The sequence below is a fragment of the Phacochoerus africanus genome, chromosome 14, assembly GCF_016906955.1.
Source record: "Phacochoerus africanus isolate WHEZ1 chromosome 14, ROS_Pafr_v1, whole genome shotgun sequence".
NCBI lineage: Eukaryota > Metazoa > Chordata > Mammalia > Artiodactyla > Suidae > Phacochoerus > Phacochoerus africanus.
In genome coordinates this window covers 1,957,411-1,976,467 of record NC_062557.1, presented here as the reverse complement: position 1 = coordinate 1,976,467, position 19,057 = coordinate 1,957,411, and the positions used below count along the sequence as shown (strand labels likewise).

Below are 19,057 nucleotides of genomic sequence, written 5' to 3'. Positions count from 1 at the left end.
AGTCGCAGTCGGGGTGGCCCCGGAGACACTCCAGCCCCATACCCCATCCCTTCATTCCTCAGCTGCTGGGCGCTGCGATGGCCCAGCCGCTGACAAGCGCGCACGGATCCTTCCCCGGAGGGACCTGCAGGCATCAGCTCCCCGTGCCTGGCTGGCCTCCGCCTCGCGGGTAGGAGAAGCCACCATCTCCTCCCTCTCCACGGCCTCCTCCCAACCCCTGCCCCGGAGGCTACCGCCGTCTGTGTTCGTTTGGCGTTTCAGACTTGAACCACCTCCCAGCCTGGGTCTGGGAGCTGGCGCTGCCCCTGCACGTCCTGCGAATCCTTCGGCCGCCGCTTCCCGGCGCCAGAGGGACCCCGCGGCTCGCACGCGGCTCTCCTGGGCTCGGCGCGTCTCGGTCCGGGGCTGTGCGGGCCTCCGGACCCCAACGGCCAGACGAGCTTGCTCACCACCGAGCGCCAAGACCCGCTGCGGCTCACCTCTGGCCCCAGGCCACCGGAGGGGGCTGGCCACGAGGGTCCCAGGCGGGTCTGCGACCGGAGGTTGCCAGGCCAGTGCGACACTGGGGAGGAATCACCCGCGCCAGGGGCGCCACAGCTTCTGCCCCAACTCCCAACTCGAGACCAGGTGGGCTCATCTCCCCGGCCCAGGGCTGTGCGGAGGCCATTCCCCGCGGGACTGGGGGCCCTGGGGGCGAGGCTATTCTGAGCAGCAGAGGGAGGGGCCCGGAAGAGATGGAGGAGGTTAGGGACAGGAACCCAGCGTGTCGGGATCTGCAACGTGGACCTAGACCTTGCATCCTGAGCCCCAAGAGTGGTGGGAGAGTGCCCGAGTGTGCCCTGGTCTTTTACCGCAGGGGAGACCCAGGGCTTAGCACTTGGGCACAGAGGGACAGACGCCCTATGGATCAGACAGAGTCAGAAGGGGAGGAGGGGCCCCGGGCACTGCTTAGGAGCAGTGCCATCTCTTAGGGAGGGGAGTGTGGAACCTGAGGGTAGGAGGCAGCTGGCAAGGGTCCTGGACCCTTTGGTCCCTACAGCCTCTAGGAGTGCTCTGTCCAGCAGAAGGCGCTATGCTGGGCACCTGCCTGGACAGGCTGCTCTGCTCAGACAGGTGGGGGTGCCACACCCCCCGCATCCCTCTGCCTTCTTTACATTCTTTTAGCTGGGCCCAAGACCCTGGGCTGGTGAGAGTCCGTCTCAGTAGTGTTTGTGGCTCCCTCTCCCTCCCTAGCGTTCAGGAGGCATCTGGGTTAGAGAAGCCTCCGAGGAGGAGCCCCAGGTTGCCGAGCTTCCCGGTCGGAGAGTAGGGGATGCAGGAGCACCCACATATCCATACACCCGGTTCTCCTGGCCTGAACCCCAGGACCACAGGAGGGAGGGGGCGGGGAGGGGGAGGAAGAGCTGCCTAGGTGGGTGGTGGAGTTGGGGAGAGAAGCCCAACTGTCACATGGACGTGTGCTTTGCCCTCCTCTCTGATGCAGTGGCTGTAACTAAAACGCAAAGCTGATAGTAAAATGTGCTAGAATAGGGAGTGATGAGTTCTATGTATTACCTTTGTTCTTAATATAATTTATGTAATTGTAAGTTTGTGTAACTTAAATTTTAATGATGGCTGTGTCTAGCAGTCAACTTGCAAATTCCTGAAAATGTAATGATCAGCTGGTGCCAGGCACCTGGGCACACTGCTGGTGGAAGAGGATGGAGAGGCCTTCCGGGGTTAGCCTGGGGCTGGGTGGGGGTACCTCGATTCAGGGAAAGCCGAGGCGGCTGGGTGGAGGGGGTGGCCTGAGGCTCCCTGGCTGTGGCCAGAGGAGTAAAGGCAGACAGGCATAGGAAGCTAAACTGCTGGGCTGGGCAGTGTTCTGAGGATGTCAGGGCAGGTGCCCACGCCTGGTGCTGTGCCCAGGATCTCCACGTGGCTCTGTTCTCTTCAAGGGCCAAGGCCATGAGCCCGTCCAGAGCAGGAAAGAGCTCTCCTCATGGCAGGCACTAGGGGGGCGCTGGGTGGGTGCTGGGAGGGTACAAGGAGGACCTGGGAGGGCCCTCGGAGGACAGAGGACCCGGCACAATGCCCACGCACCACTTGACTCAGAGTCCATCCAGCTCGAGGGGCTGCTCTGCTTTGTGAAGTAGCTGCCCCTGTGGGGGGTATGGGGCGACAGGCCCAGGAGCCCCATCTGGGAAGAGAAGCAGGAAAGAGTCCTCGCTGGTCCAGCTCTGGACACGAGTGGGCATCTCAGACAAGAGTCAGGTCCACGCCGCTGGGTGAGCCGGCGTGTCACCCAGGCACTGCAGTAACAGAAGTAGCTGGTGTTTCAATGTGTGGGACACTTCCTGCTGTGCTCCTGACAGGCGCCACCCACCACTTTGGTGTGACGGGCACAGGTCCCTGCTGCCCCGCTCTGTTGGGCAGGGGGACCCCACCAGAACTGTCCTCTGCCCTCTTCTGGGGCAGCCCTGCAGTAGCAGCCCTGACTTACAAGCAAGGAATCGTCCTCTGGGGGGCCTCCATCTGTACTCATCCATTTGCCCCCCGGGGTGTGCGGGCCGTGGCCTCCCTTGGCAGCAAGGAGACCAAGGGAAGTCCAACTTCCCACGCCCTGGCCTCTGCACTCCTCGCCGCTCCCAGACCAGCAGGACGGGGTGGCAGAGAGGGCGCCCACACCGAGTGGCGGAGGAGGCACATCAGGCCACGTCCACAGCCGTGGGGCTGAGGAGCTTCTCAGCTGTTGCCCGGGGAGGAGAAATGGCCCCTGTTCACACCCGTGGTGCGAATACAACTAACCCCGCCTCTGCCGTGTGGGTACTGACCAGCTGTGGGCCATGGTCATTCGCCTTGGACAGCGGGACCCCCACCCAGGCCTCCAGACTCTCTGTGTTCAGGGGTTCCCCACCCTGAGACCCCCTTCCTCTGAGCCAGTCTGGCCAGGATGGAGCCCTGGGTGGCCTCCCTCCCCACCCGGCCCTGCCCTCCTTGAACGGAGCCCAGTGCGGGGATCAGGGCGGAGAGCAGGTGCTCTTGACCTGATGACCCCAGTAGACTGGAGTTCACAGGCGCACGCCTGAGCCTGTCCCGCATGTCTCCGAGCGGGGGTTTCTGGAGCCGGGCAGAACTGTGGGCACGCAGTCCAGTGTAAACGTTCATCAGCTTGCTCCTAGTTCAGCAGATATTTCCAGAGCACCTACTGAGGAGCAGGCAGATGCCGAGCCAGGGGTGAAGGCAGCGCTCTCTCCATCCCGAGGGCACAGGGCAACGCGCCTCCGGGGCTGGGCGGCACCTGGGCCGGGGCAAGTGTACAGCGGGGCTGAGACCGAGCAGTCACGGGCGTCTCCCAAAGAGGTGATACCAGAGCAGGGTCTTGGGGGCTGAGCGGGGAGGAGGAGGTGGGGGCGAGGGCTGGTGAACGGGCAGGAGTGTTCTGCTGGTGAAGAGGCTCGGCTGCAGTGCTGAGCGTGGGAGGTTCTGCCTGGGATCCCTGCGGGGGAGGGCCTTCTCGAGGGGGACACTGGCTGAGAGGCTGCTGCTGGGCGGTGAGGGGTGGGAAGGAGCTTGTGGCAGGAGCCAGGGAGAGGGGTGGATGCCAGCATCCTTGGGGAGATCACAGCGTCAGGACTCGGTGATGACTTGGGTGTGAGGAGCCGGCGAGGGAGGAACTGGAGGCCTCCTGGCTGCTGGGTGCCGCCCCCTGGGGAGGGGGAGTCCGGAGGGAGGGAGAGACCCTGAGCTCTCCCTAGGACACGTCCTGTTGGAAGCGATTATTCCACAGCCAGGGAGAGATGAAAACGGTGGGATCCAGGTACCTGGCCCCAAAGCCAGCACTTAGTTTGAGGAGACTGGTCCTGAGCCAGCGGGTCTGCAGATCCAGAGGGAGGTCAGGGCTGACCCCGGAGCCCGGGGTGGGTGGGGGGGAGCCTCAGGAGTTACAGCCAATCAGGAGAGACCAATACCCAGGGAGAGACCCCACTGATCAAGGGACGGTTTCTGATGCCTGAGGGAGATGACGCTGGCAAGGGCGCTGGCACTCCCGCCATTCACACGGTGGCCTCAGACGTCAGAGTGCCTCCCAGCACTGCTCCCTGCCCTCCTGAGAGCGGAACCAGGAAATGTGAGAGCCAAGCCTGCGGTGGCCCCGGATGCCCCGCTCCAGAACCCCGCCTGTATCCACGTGCTTGGCCCCCTTAAGCTAACGGCATGTGGCTGGTGCGGTGGGCGCCGGGCCGCCAGCCCGCTGTGCCCTCTTCCACATCAGTCTCACCAGCTGCCAAACGCCAGGAGAGGGCATGTGAAATATAAAATGAGTTGGGCGTAAAAGTGTTTTGGAATAAAAATGGTCCGTACCGGCGAGGGATTACAGTTATTACGAGGCTTTTGCCTGGATGCCATCACTCACGCCTGCGAGGGGGCTGCTCCTCTCCCCCCCAGCCTCCCGCTCTGAGGACGGGCAGAAGGAGGGAGGTACCAGGGCCCCACAGCACTCAGCATGAGCCAGCCCCTTCCGTCCCTCCCTCGTCTGATCCCGCGGGGACTCTGAGGCGGGCACAGCAGCGGTTTATTCATCCCATTTTACAGGCAAGGCCGTCAAAGCGCCTTACAAACTGTTCGTGCCTTGGCTTCGGTATCAGGCTGATTCCAGTGGTGTAAGACCTAGACTTCCGCTCCCACTCAGTCACTCACTCATTCGGTAAACATCCTTCCAGGACTGGTGCTGTGCTCCTGGGAACGCTCCCAGACAGTGGAGATGCAAGAACCTTCCGGCGAATTTTTTTTAAGTTGATGTTTAGAATTTCCTTGGTTTTCAGTGTCAGTTTCATGCACTTTTCCTAAACGTTAGCGTCTGCTACCGGCAGCTGTATTAAAGTTCCACTTGGGTGGCGTCGAATGGGGCCGAAGCCTTGAACCCGTGACTTTCTGGTCAACCCCCCACCGGGAATACGGATATTGAAAAGACGCAGTGGGCACCCTCTAGGGCAGGGTGAGGCAGGTTGGGAGAGAAGGAGGCTCGGCCTGGGAGCTCCGGGGCATGGCCTTGGCCACCAGCTGCGAGACTAGGGTGGGTTTGAAGGTGGCATCAGGTGGCAGAGGGGAGGCCCCCAGCAGAAAGGGACTCACCCAGTGCACACGGTCAGTGGTGGCGGGGGATGATTTCATTACATGATGTCGCTGTGCTGTTGGCAGCATGGGTCCAGTCCAGGGAGGGTCCCTGAGCCAGGAGGGAGCTGACTCGACATGCAGGAAGCAGGAACTGTTTTCATTTGGGGCTGAGCATATACCACCTCTTTTTTTCGTGATGCTGAGTCAGAATCAGTGTCCAAACCTCTCATATCCTCAGGCTGTGGGCATGTCATGGGGATGAAACGGGAGTTCCTGGGGAGGGGCGCTTCTCAGACACTTGGGGTGGGGGGGGGGAAGGGGGGGATCAGAGGAGAGAAATCTCCAACTGCCATGTGGGGGGAAGAAAACCACAGCGGGATGTCCTGGGGTCACGAAGCCTCTCCTGGGCAGATTTTCGCTTCCTGTTTCGTTTTGTGCTGTGCACAGGGACAGTGCGGTGCTCTCAGGGCAGGGCTGCAGTGGGAACATGCAGGAAACTGGGCAGAGCCGGCCTCACTCTTCCATCCCACGCCCATTCAGGACCAGCCCCATCGGATGACAGTGATGCAGGCTGAGTGCCTAGTGACTGTCTCCAAGGCTCTGAAGGAAGGCCAACCTCCCCAGAAGGACCGTGTGTCATGCTCCCTGACCCCTCTCGGTTGGTCCAACCATTGGGGTGGGCAGTGGGCATCCATGTTTATTCCTTCTGCGGGGACTCTTTCCTCAGTGTCGCCCATGATGCTGGCACTAAGGGTGGCACGGGGAGGAGAAGCTGTCCCCACGCTCAGGCCAGGCATGCAACCTAACAAGGGATTCCTGCAACATGAGGAGCTGTGACCGGGAGTGTGCCAGTCACCTCTCAGGGGCCGCTGCTCAGTGTCAGGGCTGTGCAGGCTGCAGCCAGCTCCCCGCAGGTGCAGCCAGGTGGCCCCTCTTCCTTGTGGCCCTGCAGCCACTCGCTCCGCCCCAGCAGCATCTGCCCTGTACACTCACACGCACACCCAGAAGTGGGGGGCCAGGCCACACGGGGCCAATGGCACAAAACATGGATGGCCAAGAATCTTTCTCTGCCCTGGAGGATGGTCCTGGTGGCTCATAAACGTCTTGGGGGTCCTCCCAGGGGGGAGCACCAGGTACCCACAGAAGTGGCCAACTCATCCTTGCACTCCTGTTCCCCACTGGACCACTTCACAGATCAGCCATTTACCAGCCTCAGGCTCTGCTCTCTAGAGAGCACAGCTGACTCAGGGGCACTGGGGGCTCACACAGCAGGGCCCCCACCCATGCAGGGGATCGGGGGAAGCAACGTTTAAGCTGAGCTCTGAAGCAGAAGTGAGGGTTAGCCAGGCAAAGAGGTCTTCTCGGTGAAGAAGTATAGCAGGTGCAAAGGCCCTGAGGCAGCAAAGTGTTGGGGATGGCTGGAGTCGAGCACGAGGTGCGCAGGGGATGGGCCTGGAGTTCAGCAGGGCCTTCCTTCTAGGTCGCGCTGAAGGGTCCAGAAGGTGCTAGGGACTCGAGGAGCCACAGTAGGGTTTGGAGCAAGTGACTATTTTTTTTTTTTTTAATTGAAGTCAATGGACAGTGTGGTGTCAGTTTCAGGTGTACCGCAAAGTGATTTAATTGTGTCTACTTAGACATATTTATGTATTTATAGGTTATTGCAAGATATTGACTCTAGTTCCCTGTGCTATACAGTAGGTCCTCGTTGTTTATCTAGTGTATATATGGTGGTGTGTTTTTACTCATCCTAATTTACCCTCCCCCAACCCCACATTCCCTTTTGCTAATTGTACATTTGCTTTCTGCCTCTATGAGTCTACTTCTCATTGTAAATAAGTTCATTTGTATCCGTTTTTTAAGGTTCCACGCGTAAGTCACATCACATGATATTTTGTCTGACTTGGCAGGATCCTCCCTCTCTAGGTCCATCCATGTTGCAAACGGCATTCTTTCACTCTTTTTACAGCTGAGTAGTATTCCACTGTGTGTGTGCGTGTTCGTACCACGTCTTGATCCATTCTTCTGCTGATGGACGTTTAGGTTGCTTCTGCGTCCTGGCTATTGTGAATAGTGCTGCTGTGAACACTGGGATGCATGTGTCTTTTTGAATTAGAGCTTTCTCCAAATCCGTGCCCCAGAATGGATTGCTGGATCTGTACGGTAGCTCTATTTTTAGTTTGTTGAGGAAGCTCCGTGCTGTTCTCCATAGTGGCTGCACCAGCCTGCATTACCCCCAGCAGGTAGAAGCGTGCAGGTGACTATTTTTGAAAGCTTCCTCTGGCCGCGCGGTGGCACCTGCGCAGAAGGGAGGCCGTTTGGGAGGCAGTCCTGGTGACCAGGTGGGGTGATGTCTGGGAACAAGGGTGGAGGCGAGGAGAATACCCCACATGATGCCGTAAGTGGCATCAGCATCCCCTCTCTGGAAACTCCTAGGCTTCGTTTTCGGCTCTGGCCTCCGTGGCCATCCTGGGTGATTTCGCAGGGACCCACAGCCCTGTCTCCCTTCCACAGGCCCCTCTCGCAGCCCTGCCAGCCCCTTCTGTCTCCTTTCCCTTACACCGGTCTGGGGACATTCGCAACCCCGGTGTTTGGGGGCCTTTTCCCAGCTCCAGCCAGCTGTCTCATAACCCCGACTTTAGGCAGATGCCGGGGGCGGGGGGGGGCGGCAGTGTTGCCTGTCTGTGACATGGAAGCAGCACAGATGCCATGGAGGCCAGGGCGGGGGCTGCGCCCTCCACTCTTAAGCCTTAGGTGGTCCCTCGGCCTCTGGAGTCTCTATTTCTCCATCAGTGAAAGAGGGATGTTCTCGGCCTCCCAGGAAATGGGTCGAGAGCACGGCATGGACCAGTGGTGGACCAGCCGTGGGACTGGCCGGAGGGGCTGGAGGAGGGTGGCTCCTGTCTGGGGCGCTTCCCCCACTCCAGTCTTCTCTCAGCGTGGGTGACCAGCACCCAGGGCTGCTTCCAGGGAGCCTCTTTGTGCCCAGCTCTACTGGCCTGGCGGGGCCGGGGTGCGTGGTCCAGGGACATGCCCTCCAGGTCCTGGGTGGGCCGTGGGAGCCCTGCAGAAGGGACCACATCAGAGCTGGACCCGGCATGCCTGGACGAGTAGTGTAGCAGGACCGGCACCCGGTCCCTGGGAAGCCCCCCCTGATGGCCAGACTCGCCCCCCCGCCCCATGCTGTGTGCCCTGCTGTCGTCGCAGGTGGGGGTGTCCTATCGACCCCATCTGGAGGCACCCAGCCCTGCCGCCTCTTTAAGTGAGGAATGCCCCGAGAGCTGGGGGTGGGCAGGGGCTTGGAAGGAGCAGGCTGCAGCCGCTGCAGTATCTGGCTTGCAGGCCCGGCTCCGGGGAGGGCCCTCCATCCACCCTCTGTCTCTCACACACACACACACACACGCCCGCCCTCCCTCCCCTCTCCATCCTTTTATCTCGGCCTCACACTCATAGTATTTGGGTCTGTGAAGCCACTGCTTCCTTCCCGTGACTGCCATTTATAGCTGGCAGCAATGAAAGGCGCCTGCTTTACACTCGCTGGGCCCCAGCAGCGCTACAGAGACACGGATCCCTTTGTTGCAAATAATTAATTTGGTTCCATGTTGCATAACATCCTAAAAGCTTTCCAGGCCAGGCTCCCGTGGCCGGACACTGTGATCTCATCAATAGTGCATTGCATCAGGCACTGCTGTTATGCGGTTTCATTCACAATTTAATCTGTGGTTTAAATCTGCAGTGCTCCCTTTAAAGGGATGTAAAGGGAGGGACAGGCTTCGGGTTGGGGGGGAGGGTCCCGAGCCCCAGCAGAGGGAGGGAGCCTTCCCAGGGCGGGCAGGAGCAGCGGCCCCTCTCCGGTTGGCTGCCGGCCACGGCTGCCGCTCCTGGTGCTGGAGGGAGGGTGACTGGACCATTCACAGAAGTTATTTCTCCGAAGCTTGCACCGCGTCTCTCTTTCTCTATCAGCCACGGGAAGGGCAGCCCCGGGAACCCTTCCTCCATCAGGGTGGCGGTGGGGGGAGGCTTTCGCCAGGCACCCTGGGCGCCTCCAGGCCGGAGCTGCCACCCACCTCTGACTCCTGGCTCCGTGGCCTTCTGCAAGTTACCTGCCCTCTCTGAGTTCCTGTCGCCACTCTGCCCCCTTAAAGTCAGTGTCATGATTTGCTGAGAATGCGCGAAGGGCCTCCTAGCTCTGAGTCAGCACAGCCTGTGTCCCATCGCCCCCATGTGGCCGTGGGGCAGGTGGCCCCCAGTGACGGGGTAGCCGTCCGCGGGACCCTGCCGGGAACTGCAAGTGTCTTCTTTCTTCAGCTGGACCTCGCTCCCTCCCAGGGGGCCTTGCAGCTTACAGACCCCTTTCCTAGGGCCTGGGAGGAGGAGGCACGGCAGAGCTCTGGTCCTGGTGGGGGTCGGGGAGGGGGGAAGCGGGGGAGGGGGACACACACGGGCCCAGAAGAGACACTTGGGCAACTTCCTAAGCTGTCTGCGGCAGCTCTGCCTGAGGGAGCTTGGTCCCGCAGGGCCTGGAGAGGCCACGGTTGTCTGGGAAGGCCGGGCTTTCTGCACGGGGCTATCTTCTGACGTTTTTCCAGAGTGATTAAGTTAAGCCTTCGGGGCCAGCTGGAGAGAGAGGACGCATTGCTTTGTAAAATTGATTTGCTGCCGTAGCATTTACATCTTGCCCGGGCCGCACCCACAGCAGCTTGTGCGTTGGCGCCCTCCCTTCTCCCGCACAGGGTCTCCCCAGCCATGTGCACACAGGTCACACATGTCCAGGACACGACTTGGGCACTGCTCCCATCAGCACGCGTGTCTGTGTCCACTCGTGGTGGGCTCACAGCTAGTTCTCAGTGTCTCACATGCCTGTGTGGGGCACCTGCAACCCCAGCCTGCTGGAGACTTGTCCCAGAGACCCCTGATGGGGGGGCCTGTTCTCCTGGGCCACCCGTGGGTGCCCCAGGGCCTAGAGCTGGGGTCTGAACATCTGACGTGTGAAGGTTCCCTGAGAAGCAGGATGGAGCCAGTGCTGGAGTGGGGTCTGCAGACCCGACAGGGCCGCTCCATCACCAGACTGCCCTCCCGTATTCCTGGGGAGATGGGACAAGGCAACTATTGTGATTTTCCTCGAATCTGCGAGCTCGGATGATGGTGTGGTGAGATCCATGGGCCGCACAGCTGGGCAGCTGAGGGCCATCCAGGGACGGGGGATGTACCAGGGCCAGGGGTCCATCAGACAGAAAAGTGTGGCTGACATCGCCACCCAGATAGGAGAAGCACAGACTGTTCCTTCCTGGCAGGCCCGCCATGTGTTCGAAAGTGCCCGCTTGGTAATGGAGCAGCTTGGCCTGGCCGCAGCCCAGGAAACAGGACTCAGGCCCGTGGGCCCTGCTGCTTTCTTTGCCTGCTTCCCAGGCGTTCTGGAAGCCCTGGTTTGGAGCCCCCTGTAGACATCACTGGGCAGTGAGAGGGTGGTCAGGGAACCCAGCATTGAGAGGAGGCTTCAGCACCGTGCCTGGGCTGGAGCCCATTCCTCTGCTCAGAGGCTGTGTGACCTTGAACAGGTGGACTTCACCTCTCTGGGCTGTTAAATTAGACAGCCCCATAAAGCTCTTAGGATGGTGCTGGTCTGTGGGAATAAATTAGTAAAATGTAGTAACTGTTGATTATGACTGCTTTTTATCTTCCCTCCCTCAGGATGCTTGGAGACTAGTAATAAGACAAAGGGGTGGAGGAGGGGATGAGCTGGGGGTCCTGGGGTAGGGGCTCCAGCTAAGCCAGGGAGAGGGAAGGAAAATGTCTCAGGCTGGGCCCTTGCACAACAGCACTCTCCTGCAAAATTTCTACTTTTTAATTTTTTTGTCTTTCTGTCTTTTTCTAGGGCTGCACCTGAGGCCTATGGAGGGAATTCCCAGGCTAGGGGTCTAATCGGAGCTGTAGCCACCGACCTACACCACATCTCACAGCAATGCCGGATCCTTAACCCACTGAGCGAGGCCGGGGATCGAACCCGCAACCTCATGGTTCTTAGATTCGTTAACCACTGAGCCACGATGGGAACTCCTCCTATAAAATTTTAATTGAAAAAATATTTTAGGGAGTTCGCTGGTGATCTAGTGGGTAGGCTTCTGCTTTCGCTGCTGTGCCAGGGTTCAATCCCTGGTCTGGGAACTGAGAGCCCACGTCGAGCCATTGCCTGCCGTGGCCCCAAATAAGTGGTTTTAATTGTGGTGATATATACACAACATGACGCTTACTATTTTAGCCCTTTCTGAGTATGCGGTTCCGAGGTACTAAGTACCTTCGCGACGTTGTGCTGCCATCTCCAGGCCTCCCTCATCTTCCCAAACGGAGGCTCTGTCCTCATGAAGCACTAACCCCCTTCTCCCCCTCCCCCAGCCTGGCACCCACCACTCTGCTGTCTGTCTCCATGAATTTGAGTCCCGTAGGGACCTCGTATAAATGGAACCAAACCATTCCGCTCGGCACAATGTCGTCAAGGCCCGAGCGTGGGGCAGCAGGTGTCTGAACGTCCCTGTGTGTCAGGGCGGATGACCGCCTCATTGTACGAGGGGGCCCGTAGTTCGTGCACCCACTCACCTGATGATGGGCACCTGAGTTACTTCCGCTTTCTGCCGATTTGGGTGCTGCTGCTACAAAGGTGGGCGTACACCTATCTCTTCCGGACTCTGCCTTCACTTATTTAATTTAATTTATTTATTTCAACGGCTGCGCACAAGGCAGATGGACGTTCCCGGCGAGGGATGGTATCCGAGCTGCAGCTGTGACCTACACCACCGTCACGGCAACGCCAGACCCTCACCCCATTTCCCTGGGCTGGGGATTGAACCCATGCCTCCACAGTGACCTGAACCGGAGCCGTCAGACCCTTGACCCACTGTGCCATGGTGGGAACTCTCTGCCTTCACCCTTCACGTTACTTATTTCAAATGTGCCCCTAGGAAGGGGGCTGCTGGGCCACAGGGTCCCCGCCTCCCGTTGCAGATGCAGAACTGAGGCCACACAGGGTGTCAGAAGCTTACCCAGGGCCCCAGGCCTTCTGGAAGGCTCTCTGGAAGAGGTGAGCTGTGATGGTGGATGTACCATGGAGGGCTGTCACCGCCGTCATGGGGAGGGGACGTGCCGGGCAGGAGGGCAAGTGGCCAGGCACCACCCGGCCTTGGCTGAGTGTGACACACCCCAGAGCTGGGAAGACGGCGCTGAAGAGCAGGGCAGGCTCTTCCCAGGGGGACAGACAGACCGGGAGCCAGTTCAAAGGCAGCAGTAGGAGCACCAGGCCACGGGCCCAGTCCCCTCTGCCTCAGGGCATGTCCCCTCAGCTTCTGCTGGACCTCGGGAGGCCCCCGCCCCCAGCATGGGCAGCCGGATGGTCCTCCACGGCTTGGGTGAGGGGGCTTCTCTGCTGTGCCCTCTGTCCCAGGGGTCTGCTCAGCTCTGGGCAGGGGACGGGGGGGGGTGGGGATCCTTAGAACCCCCTGGTCTTGGTAGAGATGGCAGCTCGACCCTTCCCGGGGCCAGTCCTGCCCCAGAGCACAGTCGCCTGGGGAGGCCAGGGACCTGCCCCGACTTCTCTTCAGTTTCCAGAACTGAAGGACGCCCCACGTCCCAGGGACCCAGATGCAGACTGTCCTCAGGGGGCTGTCCCGGTATCTCCATCTCCTGCTGCAGGTGCACTGGCCCCAGTGAATGGGGCCCGAGCATCTCTTCAGCCCCAGGCAGCTCAGACCCCCATGTCGCCATCCCCTCTCCCTCTGGCACAACGTCTGGGTCCCTGACTGACCCAGGCGAAAGGAGGCCTCTGGCTGGCCTTTGGGAGACATACCTTGGAGGGATAAAGAAAGGACCCAGGCCTTTGTGGCTGCTGGCATCTCGGGACGCTTGTGTCTCTGGTATGACCTAACAGCCCCCATGCGGTGGCCGAGGGGTCAGCCCAGCTCCGCAGGTCCTGCCTGGGCTTGGTTCTCCTGCCTTCTGTTTCCTTTGAGGAAACCAATACCTGTCCAACAAATGCCTTTTCTGCTGAACTTGACCCCAGTGAGGTTTTGCTCTTTGCAACCGACGACCTGGCCTGGTGGGGGCTGTTTCAGCTCGTATCCCTCGATGTGGGTAAGGCAGCCTGGAGGAGTGGAGGGGGCTGGCCCCAGAAACACCCCAGGGAGGAGTTCCCGTCGTGGGGCTGTGGAAACGAGCACTAGCATCCGTGAGGTTGCAGGTTCCATCTCTGGCCTCGCTCAGTGGGTTAAGGATCCAGCGTTGCCGTGAACTGTGGTGTAGGTCGCAGATGTGGCTTGGATCTGGTGTTGCTGTGGCTGTGGTGTAGGCTTGCAGCTGCAGCTCAGATTCGACACCTAGTCTGGGAACCTCTACATGCTGTGAGTGTGACCCTGAAAAGCCAGAAAGAAAGAACAACATAAGCGGGTCACTGGAGAGAGAGGGGATGTGGTCGGGTGTGCTGGGAAGAGCACGGAAGGAGCTCTCCCACCTCCAAAGGCCACACAGCTCCACAGTTAGAAGGACAGTTGTGCCTGTCCCCGCCCCCAAGCCCCGGTTTGGATCCTGACCAGCTCTGGGTCCTTTGCTCAAATTCAGCTCTCTGAACGCCAGCAAGCATGTCTGAAATATGGCGCTAACCAGACCTGGGGCTGCAGGGAAGACGGCGGGAGAGGAAATAGACAAGGCCCCGGCCCAGTGTCTGGACAGAAGAGATTCTCAACTCACTGTCATTGTTCCGTCCATCAGGGCCAAGCGCGGAGAACAGGGGCCGTGACCCGCTGTCGGGTGCGTCTGCTCCTGGCCAGCTGCAGCCCTCAGCCCCAGCTGCCTCCTTGTGCCCGGCCCTCCGTAAGGAGACCGGCCGCCCCCTGAGTGCCAGCTGGGGCTCTCGGAGTCTTTTCAGCTGGGACTCTCGGTGTCTGCGGCCTCCAGGAGGCCTGTGGTTGGGATCCCGGCTTATCCTACTGATGTTCAAGTGTTTCGCTGCTGGGGTGTCTCCCTGGAAGGACATACACAGAGGCAGTAACTCAGCCATCAGGAAGCCTCGCCTGGTGTGTCCACCCGAGCGCCCTGGCAGGCTGCAAGGCAGCCCTCGCCAGCGAGCGCAGGGCGGGAGAGAAGCCTCGTGTGCTCTCCGGGTTCTGGGTCAGACGCCTTGTTCTCCGCGCTGCAGGGTGGGGGATGGGCGCAGGCAATGTGCCCCCAGCCACGGTGGCACGGGGGCGTGTGAGGGTGGCATGGGGGTGTGAGGCTGGCTGCCCCCGGGATGGAGTGCAGGGTGAGGCAGGCTGCAGGGTGGCCTCCTGAGTGTGCTCTCCATGGCCTTGTTCCTCCTGCAGCTGGACATGCTACGCCCTGATGGGGGCATATCACTTGGAACCCAGAGGTGGGGGTTGGAGCCCTGGGCTTTGGAACCAGCCAACACTGGCGCAAGCCCTGGTCACCGAGCACCATCTGTGCCCGTGGGCAGGTCCCACCAACTTGATAAACTTTGGTCTCTGTGTGCAGAACAGAGATGGCGGTGGTTCCTCCTCCCAGGAGCTGAGCCCAGAGCTCCAGCGCCCGGCGAGGGGTTGGCTCAGGTGCAACCCTGGATTTTCCCGGGCAGGGGGCCTGGGGTGAGGCCCGGCTCCCCGTGGGGTCTCTCCCTCTCCCAGCCCAACGCAGAGGAGGTGCCAGGCCTGCCCCTGGCGGGGAAGGGATCTGACCTCAGCTGAGGTCGGAGATGGGGCCTGATCGTGGCTGGTGGCCAAGCTTCCCAGGATGTGGTGGGGTGGACGGTGAGGGGCTGGGGGCCTGGAATCAAGCTGGATTCATTGGACCTGACAGGCTCGGGCCTGAGAGGGCCGGAGGGTCCCCGGGTACTTTCTCAGCTCTGATGGTTGCAGCTTCTACCCTCCCCTGCTCCAGAGCAGCCTCCTTGCCTTTGAAAATCGTGACCGCACATTTTCATGTATTGTTTGTAAACTTAGTAACACTTTTTTAAAAAAGCTGGAAAAAATCCCCCCCCCTGGGAGGAACAGTTCACACTGTCTAGGGCGTTGTCGAGGCCCCCTGGATCTGACCGTGTGGCCCCAACACTGGGACGTGCCCTGGGTGTTTCTGGCGGCCGCTGACCTGGGAGCAGGGCAGAGACAGAGAGCCTCTCAGGGCCGCAGAGCTGAGGGGAGCCCGAGGCGGGACTGTAGGAGGAGAGGCGGCAGAGGGTGCTCCTGAGGGGGCAGGGCCAGGCCAGGCGGAGGCGGGTGGGTTCTCTCCAGCGAAAGGAGGGAGGAGCAGGACGCAGGGGCAGGAGGAGGTCCCCAGGAGGGGGCCAGAGTCTCCCCAACCCTCCGGGGGTGCACTAGGATGGGGCTCGTGTTCTCCTCCCCGCCTCGCCCGCCCTCCACCGGGAGGAGTCGGGGGCCCTGGGTGGCCGCAGCGGCCTGTCCAGGGATCCGTGCGACCGGGTCCCAGGCCCAGTGAGCCGAGGGCTGGAGGCGCTCTGAGCTGGCGACCTCCCCTGCGGCTCTGACTCTCCTCCACGGCAGGAGCCGTGATTGGGTTTTACTCGGGGGCCTCTGGGACCGACCTAGTTGTCTGGTTCCCGCCGTCCCCTGTCCCTGTGCAAGCGCCCTGATGTTCTTTACACCCAGGGACGGTGCCTTTGTTCCCCACCCCCACCCTGATTCCCCCAGGCAAGGTCAGGCTGGCACCGGCGCCTGGAGCAGTGTTGGGGTGCCTGGCACGGCACGAGCTTCTCAAGGGCACTGGGCTCTTGGCCCACCTCCGGGAAAGGCCCCTGGTCTGCACCCTGGAGGGCAGAGCGGCAGGCCGCAGCCTAAGTGTGACCCCGTTAGGGGCCTCCGCCCTGATGCTGTGTCCTGATGCGCGTGAGAAGGAGCTGGAGGGGTTTCCAAGGCCCCGTCCGTCTGCAAGTGGCAGCAGGATGCGCAGAGCACCGGCTTAACTGAAATGCGTGTCTGGCACCGAATGCAAACGTCCGTCTGTCCGCCCACCTCCCTCCCTCATCTCTCCCTCGCCTGCAGGACAGAAGCCTGCATGTCCGCGAGGGCTTCGCGCCCCCAGGCACCGCGCGTCCACTGCCAGCCACTGCCTGGCAGCTCGGCGGGAGCGTCTGCTGACTGGCATGTATCCAGGTCGTGTTATGGGGTCCCCCCGTCACGGATGAGCGCTCCCAGGCTGGGATGACCGAGGGCCTGGCCTGGCGGCTCCGGACTCCAGCTCTGGGCCCGTGTCCCTGCTCTTCACCGCGGCTCTGCGCCTCCTCCCTGCTCCGGCAGCTCTGGGGAGATGGGGGCGGGGGAAGCTCTGCCTGCAGCGGGTCACGGCCCTGGCACATTTGCCACCCCCCTGGGTGGCCAAGCATGTCCTGTCTGGGTTCTGACAGGTTGCAGCTTGTTTTTTGAGACTTGTCAGCATGGGCCACCGGGGAAGCCGGGGCCTGCCCCTAGCAGGGATGTTTACCTGGGGCGCAGATGGCTTTGGGTTTAAAATCTCCCTGAACGTGGAGGTTTGGCTGAAATCAGGCCGGCCTCCCCTCACCCAGAGTCCCTCTTCTGCACCCCCAGGTCCCCCGCCTCTGATTTCAGATGTGCCTCTGCTTAGTCCCACGGCTCTTGCAAGCGGCCAAGCATGAAGCCTGCCCTCCGAGGCGGCATGAATAATAGAACTGAAATCATCGCTGGTTAAAAATAGATACTCTTCTTAATAAATATTTTACATACTGTCTTTAGGATACACAGATCCCCCGTCTGAAGAGTTAAAGCAAACCCTGTTGTTGAACCCAAAGACCGTAGGCCACGGGCCCCAACTGGGATCCACCCCCTCTTTGGTGACGTCCGCCGAAAACAACCCACACGCGGTAACGACGGAACGCCCGGCCAGGAGCAGCTTGGGAGTCCTTGAGCGTGTTAGTCACTTATGAATTTTCTGGAGGTAAATCAGTTACCCAATGGCCCTTAAGCGAGGCTCGGCGTTCAGAAAAGCCAAAAGCAGGTCGAGTGTCCCCTAGGGCAGGATCCCCCTCTGTGAGCGGAAGCTGGGCCTCTGGGGGCAGCCTTAGGGAGGGAGAGAAAGTTCTGGCTGGGGAGGCGGAAGGAGGTGGCGTTGGAAGCACTGGCCCCATTTCGGAAGACTCTGCAAATGCGGCACACCCTCGAAGGTCTGCGTTCATGAGGACATGGCATGACCTGGGTACTGCACATGAATCTGAATAACCTGCAGAAACAGCTCTGGGCTTGACCGTCTCCTCCCCATGAAAGTTTCGCCTGGAGGGCGGGGGGAGTCAGGAGCTGCTGGGGTCTGCCCAGCACGAGACCCCTTCAGCATAACCCCCACTCAGCAGGCCCCAAGAGTGGCTGTGCAGGGTCCTTACTCGCCAGGGCAGGAAACCGGGTACCGAGGGGCAGAGTATGCTGAAGCCAGACACATGAGACAGCTGGGGCTCGGGGCCCAGGTCTCAGTGTTGGTCTCCTCTGCCTGGACCAGCGGCTCCACACCCCATCTGGTTTCTTTGGCCTGAGCACACAACCCCTTCCCTGGGAGCCCCATCTGCCCTGAGGACCGGCCACTCTCTCCCTTGTGCCTAGCTTACTTCCATGAGATGTTGGTTTAGCACCCAGCACCCTAGTGGATGGATGGATGGATGGATGGATGGACTGATGGATGGATAGACGGTTGGTTGTACAGGTGTATGGATAGATGGATGGGGGTATGGATGCATGGATGGGTGGACGAGTGGATGCATGAATGGATGGATGGGTGGATGGATGGATGGATGGATGGATGGATGGGTGGATGGATGGTTGGGTGTATAGGTGTATGGATGGATGGATGGGGGTTTGTGTGCATGGATGGGTGGATGGATGGATGGATGGACGGACAGATAGATGGACAGATGGTTGGGTGTATAGGTAGATGGATGGATATGTATGCATGGATGGATGTATGGGTGGATGGATGGATGGATGGGTGGATGCATGGATGGGTGGACGAGTGGATGCATGAATGGATGGATGGGTGGATGGATGGATGGATGGGTGGATGGATGGATGGATGGGTGGATGGATGGGTGGATGATGGGGATGGGTGGATGGGTGGATGGATGGATGGGTGTGGATGGATGGGTGGATGGATGGCTGGGTGGATGGCTGGTGGATGGGTGGATGGTTGGATGGATGGATGGGTGGATGGGTGGATGGATGGGTGGATGGATGGGTTGCTGGCTGGGTGGCTGTGCTGGGTGGCTGGCTGGCTGGCTGGTGGGTGGGTGGCTGGGTGGCTGGCTGGCTGGGTGGGCTGGCTGGGTGGCTGGCTGGGTGGCTGGGTGGCTGGCTTGGGTGCTGGCTGGGTGGGGCTGGCTGGCTGGATGCTGGGTGGGTGGCTGGCTGGCTGGCTGGCTGGGTGGGTGGCTGGCTGGGTGGCTGGTGGGTGGCTGGCTGGGTGGCGGCTGGCTGGCTGGGTGGCTGGCTGGCTGCTGGCTGGGTGGGTGCTGGCTGGCTGGCTGGCTGGCTGGGTGGCTGGCTGGTGCTGGCTGGGTGGTGCTGGCTGGCTGGCTGGGTGGCTGGCTGGGTGGGTGGCTGGCTGGGTGGCTGGCTGGGGTGGGTGGCTGGCTGGCTGGCTGGGTTGGCTGGCTGGGTGGTGCTGGCTGGCTGGCTGGGTGGCTGGCTGGGTGGGTGGCTGGCTGGGTGGCTGGGTGGCTGGCTGGCTGGCTGGGTGGCTGGCTGGGTTGGCTGTGTGGCTGGGTGGCTGGGTGGCTGGCTGGCTGGCTGGGTGGCTGGCTGGCTGGGTGGCTGGCTGGGTGGCTGGCTGGCTGGGTGGCTGGCTGGGTGGGTGGCTGGCTGGGTGGCTGGCTGGGTGGGTGGGTGGCTGGGCGCTGGCTGGCTGGGTGGCTGGCTGGGTGGCTGGCTGGGTGGTGGCTGGCTGGGTGGCTGGCTGGGTGGGTGGCTGGGTGGGT

At 61.0% G+C, this 19,057-nt stretch overlaps 1 protein-coding gene across 3 annotated transcripts in view; it reads left to right on the top strand.

The window, feature by feature from the left end:
* The window catches only part of ENDOV (endonuclease V), a 71,216-nt gene extending 54,175 nt beyond the window's left edge, over window positions 1–17,041 (top strand). For all 3 annotated transcript variants that reach the window (XM_047756600.1, XM_047756599.1, XM_047756603.1), the window contains one exon: window positions 16,836–17,041. In XM_047756600.1, coding sequence (XP_047612556.1) covers window positions 16,836–17,026 — 191 coding nt within the window. In that variant the 3' untranslated portion in view covers window positions 17,027–17,041. The remainder of the gene's footprint in view (window positions 1–16,835) is intronic.
* The last annotated feature ends 2,016 nt before the right edge of the window (window positions 17,042–19,057 follow it).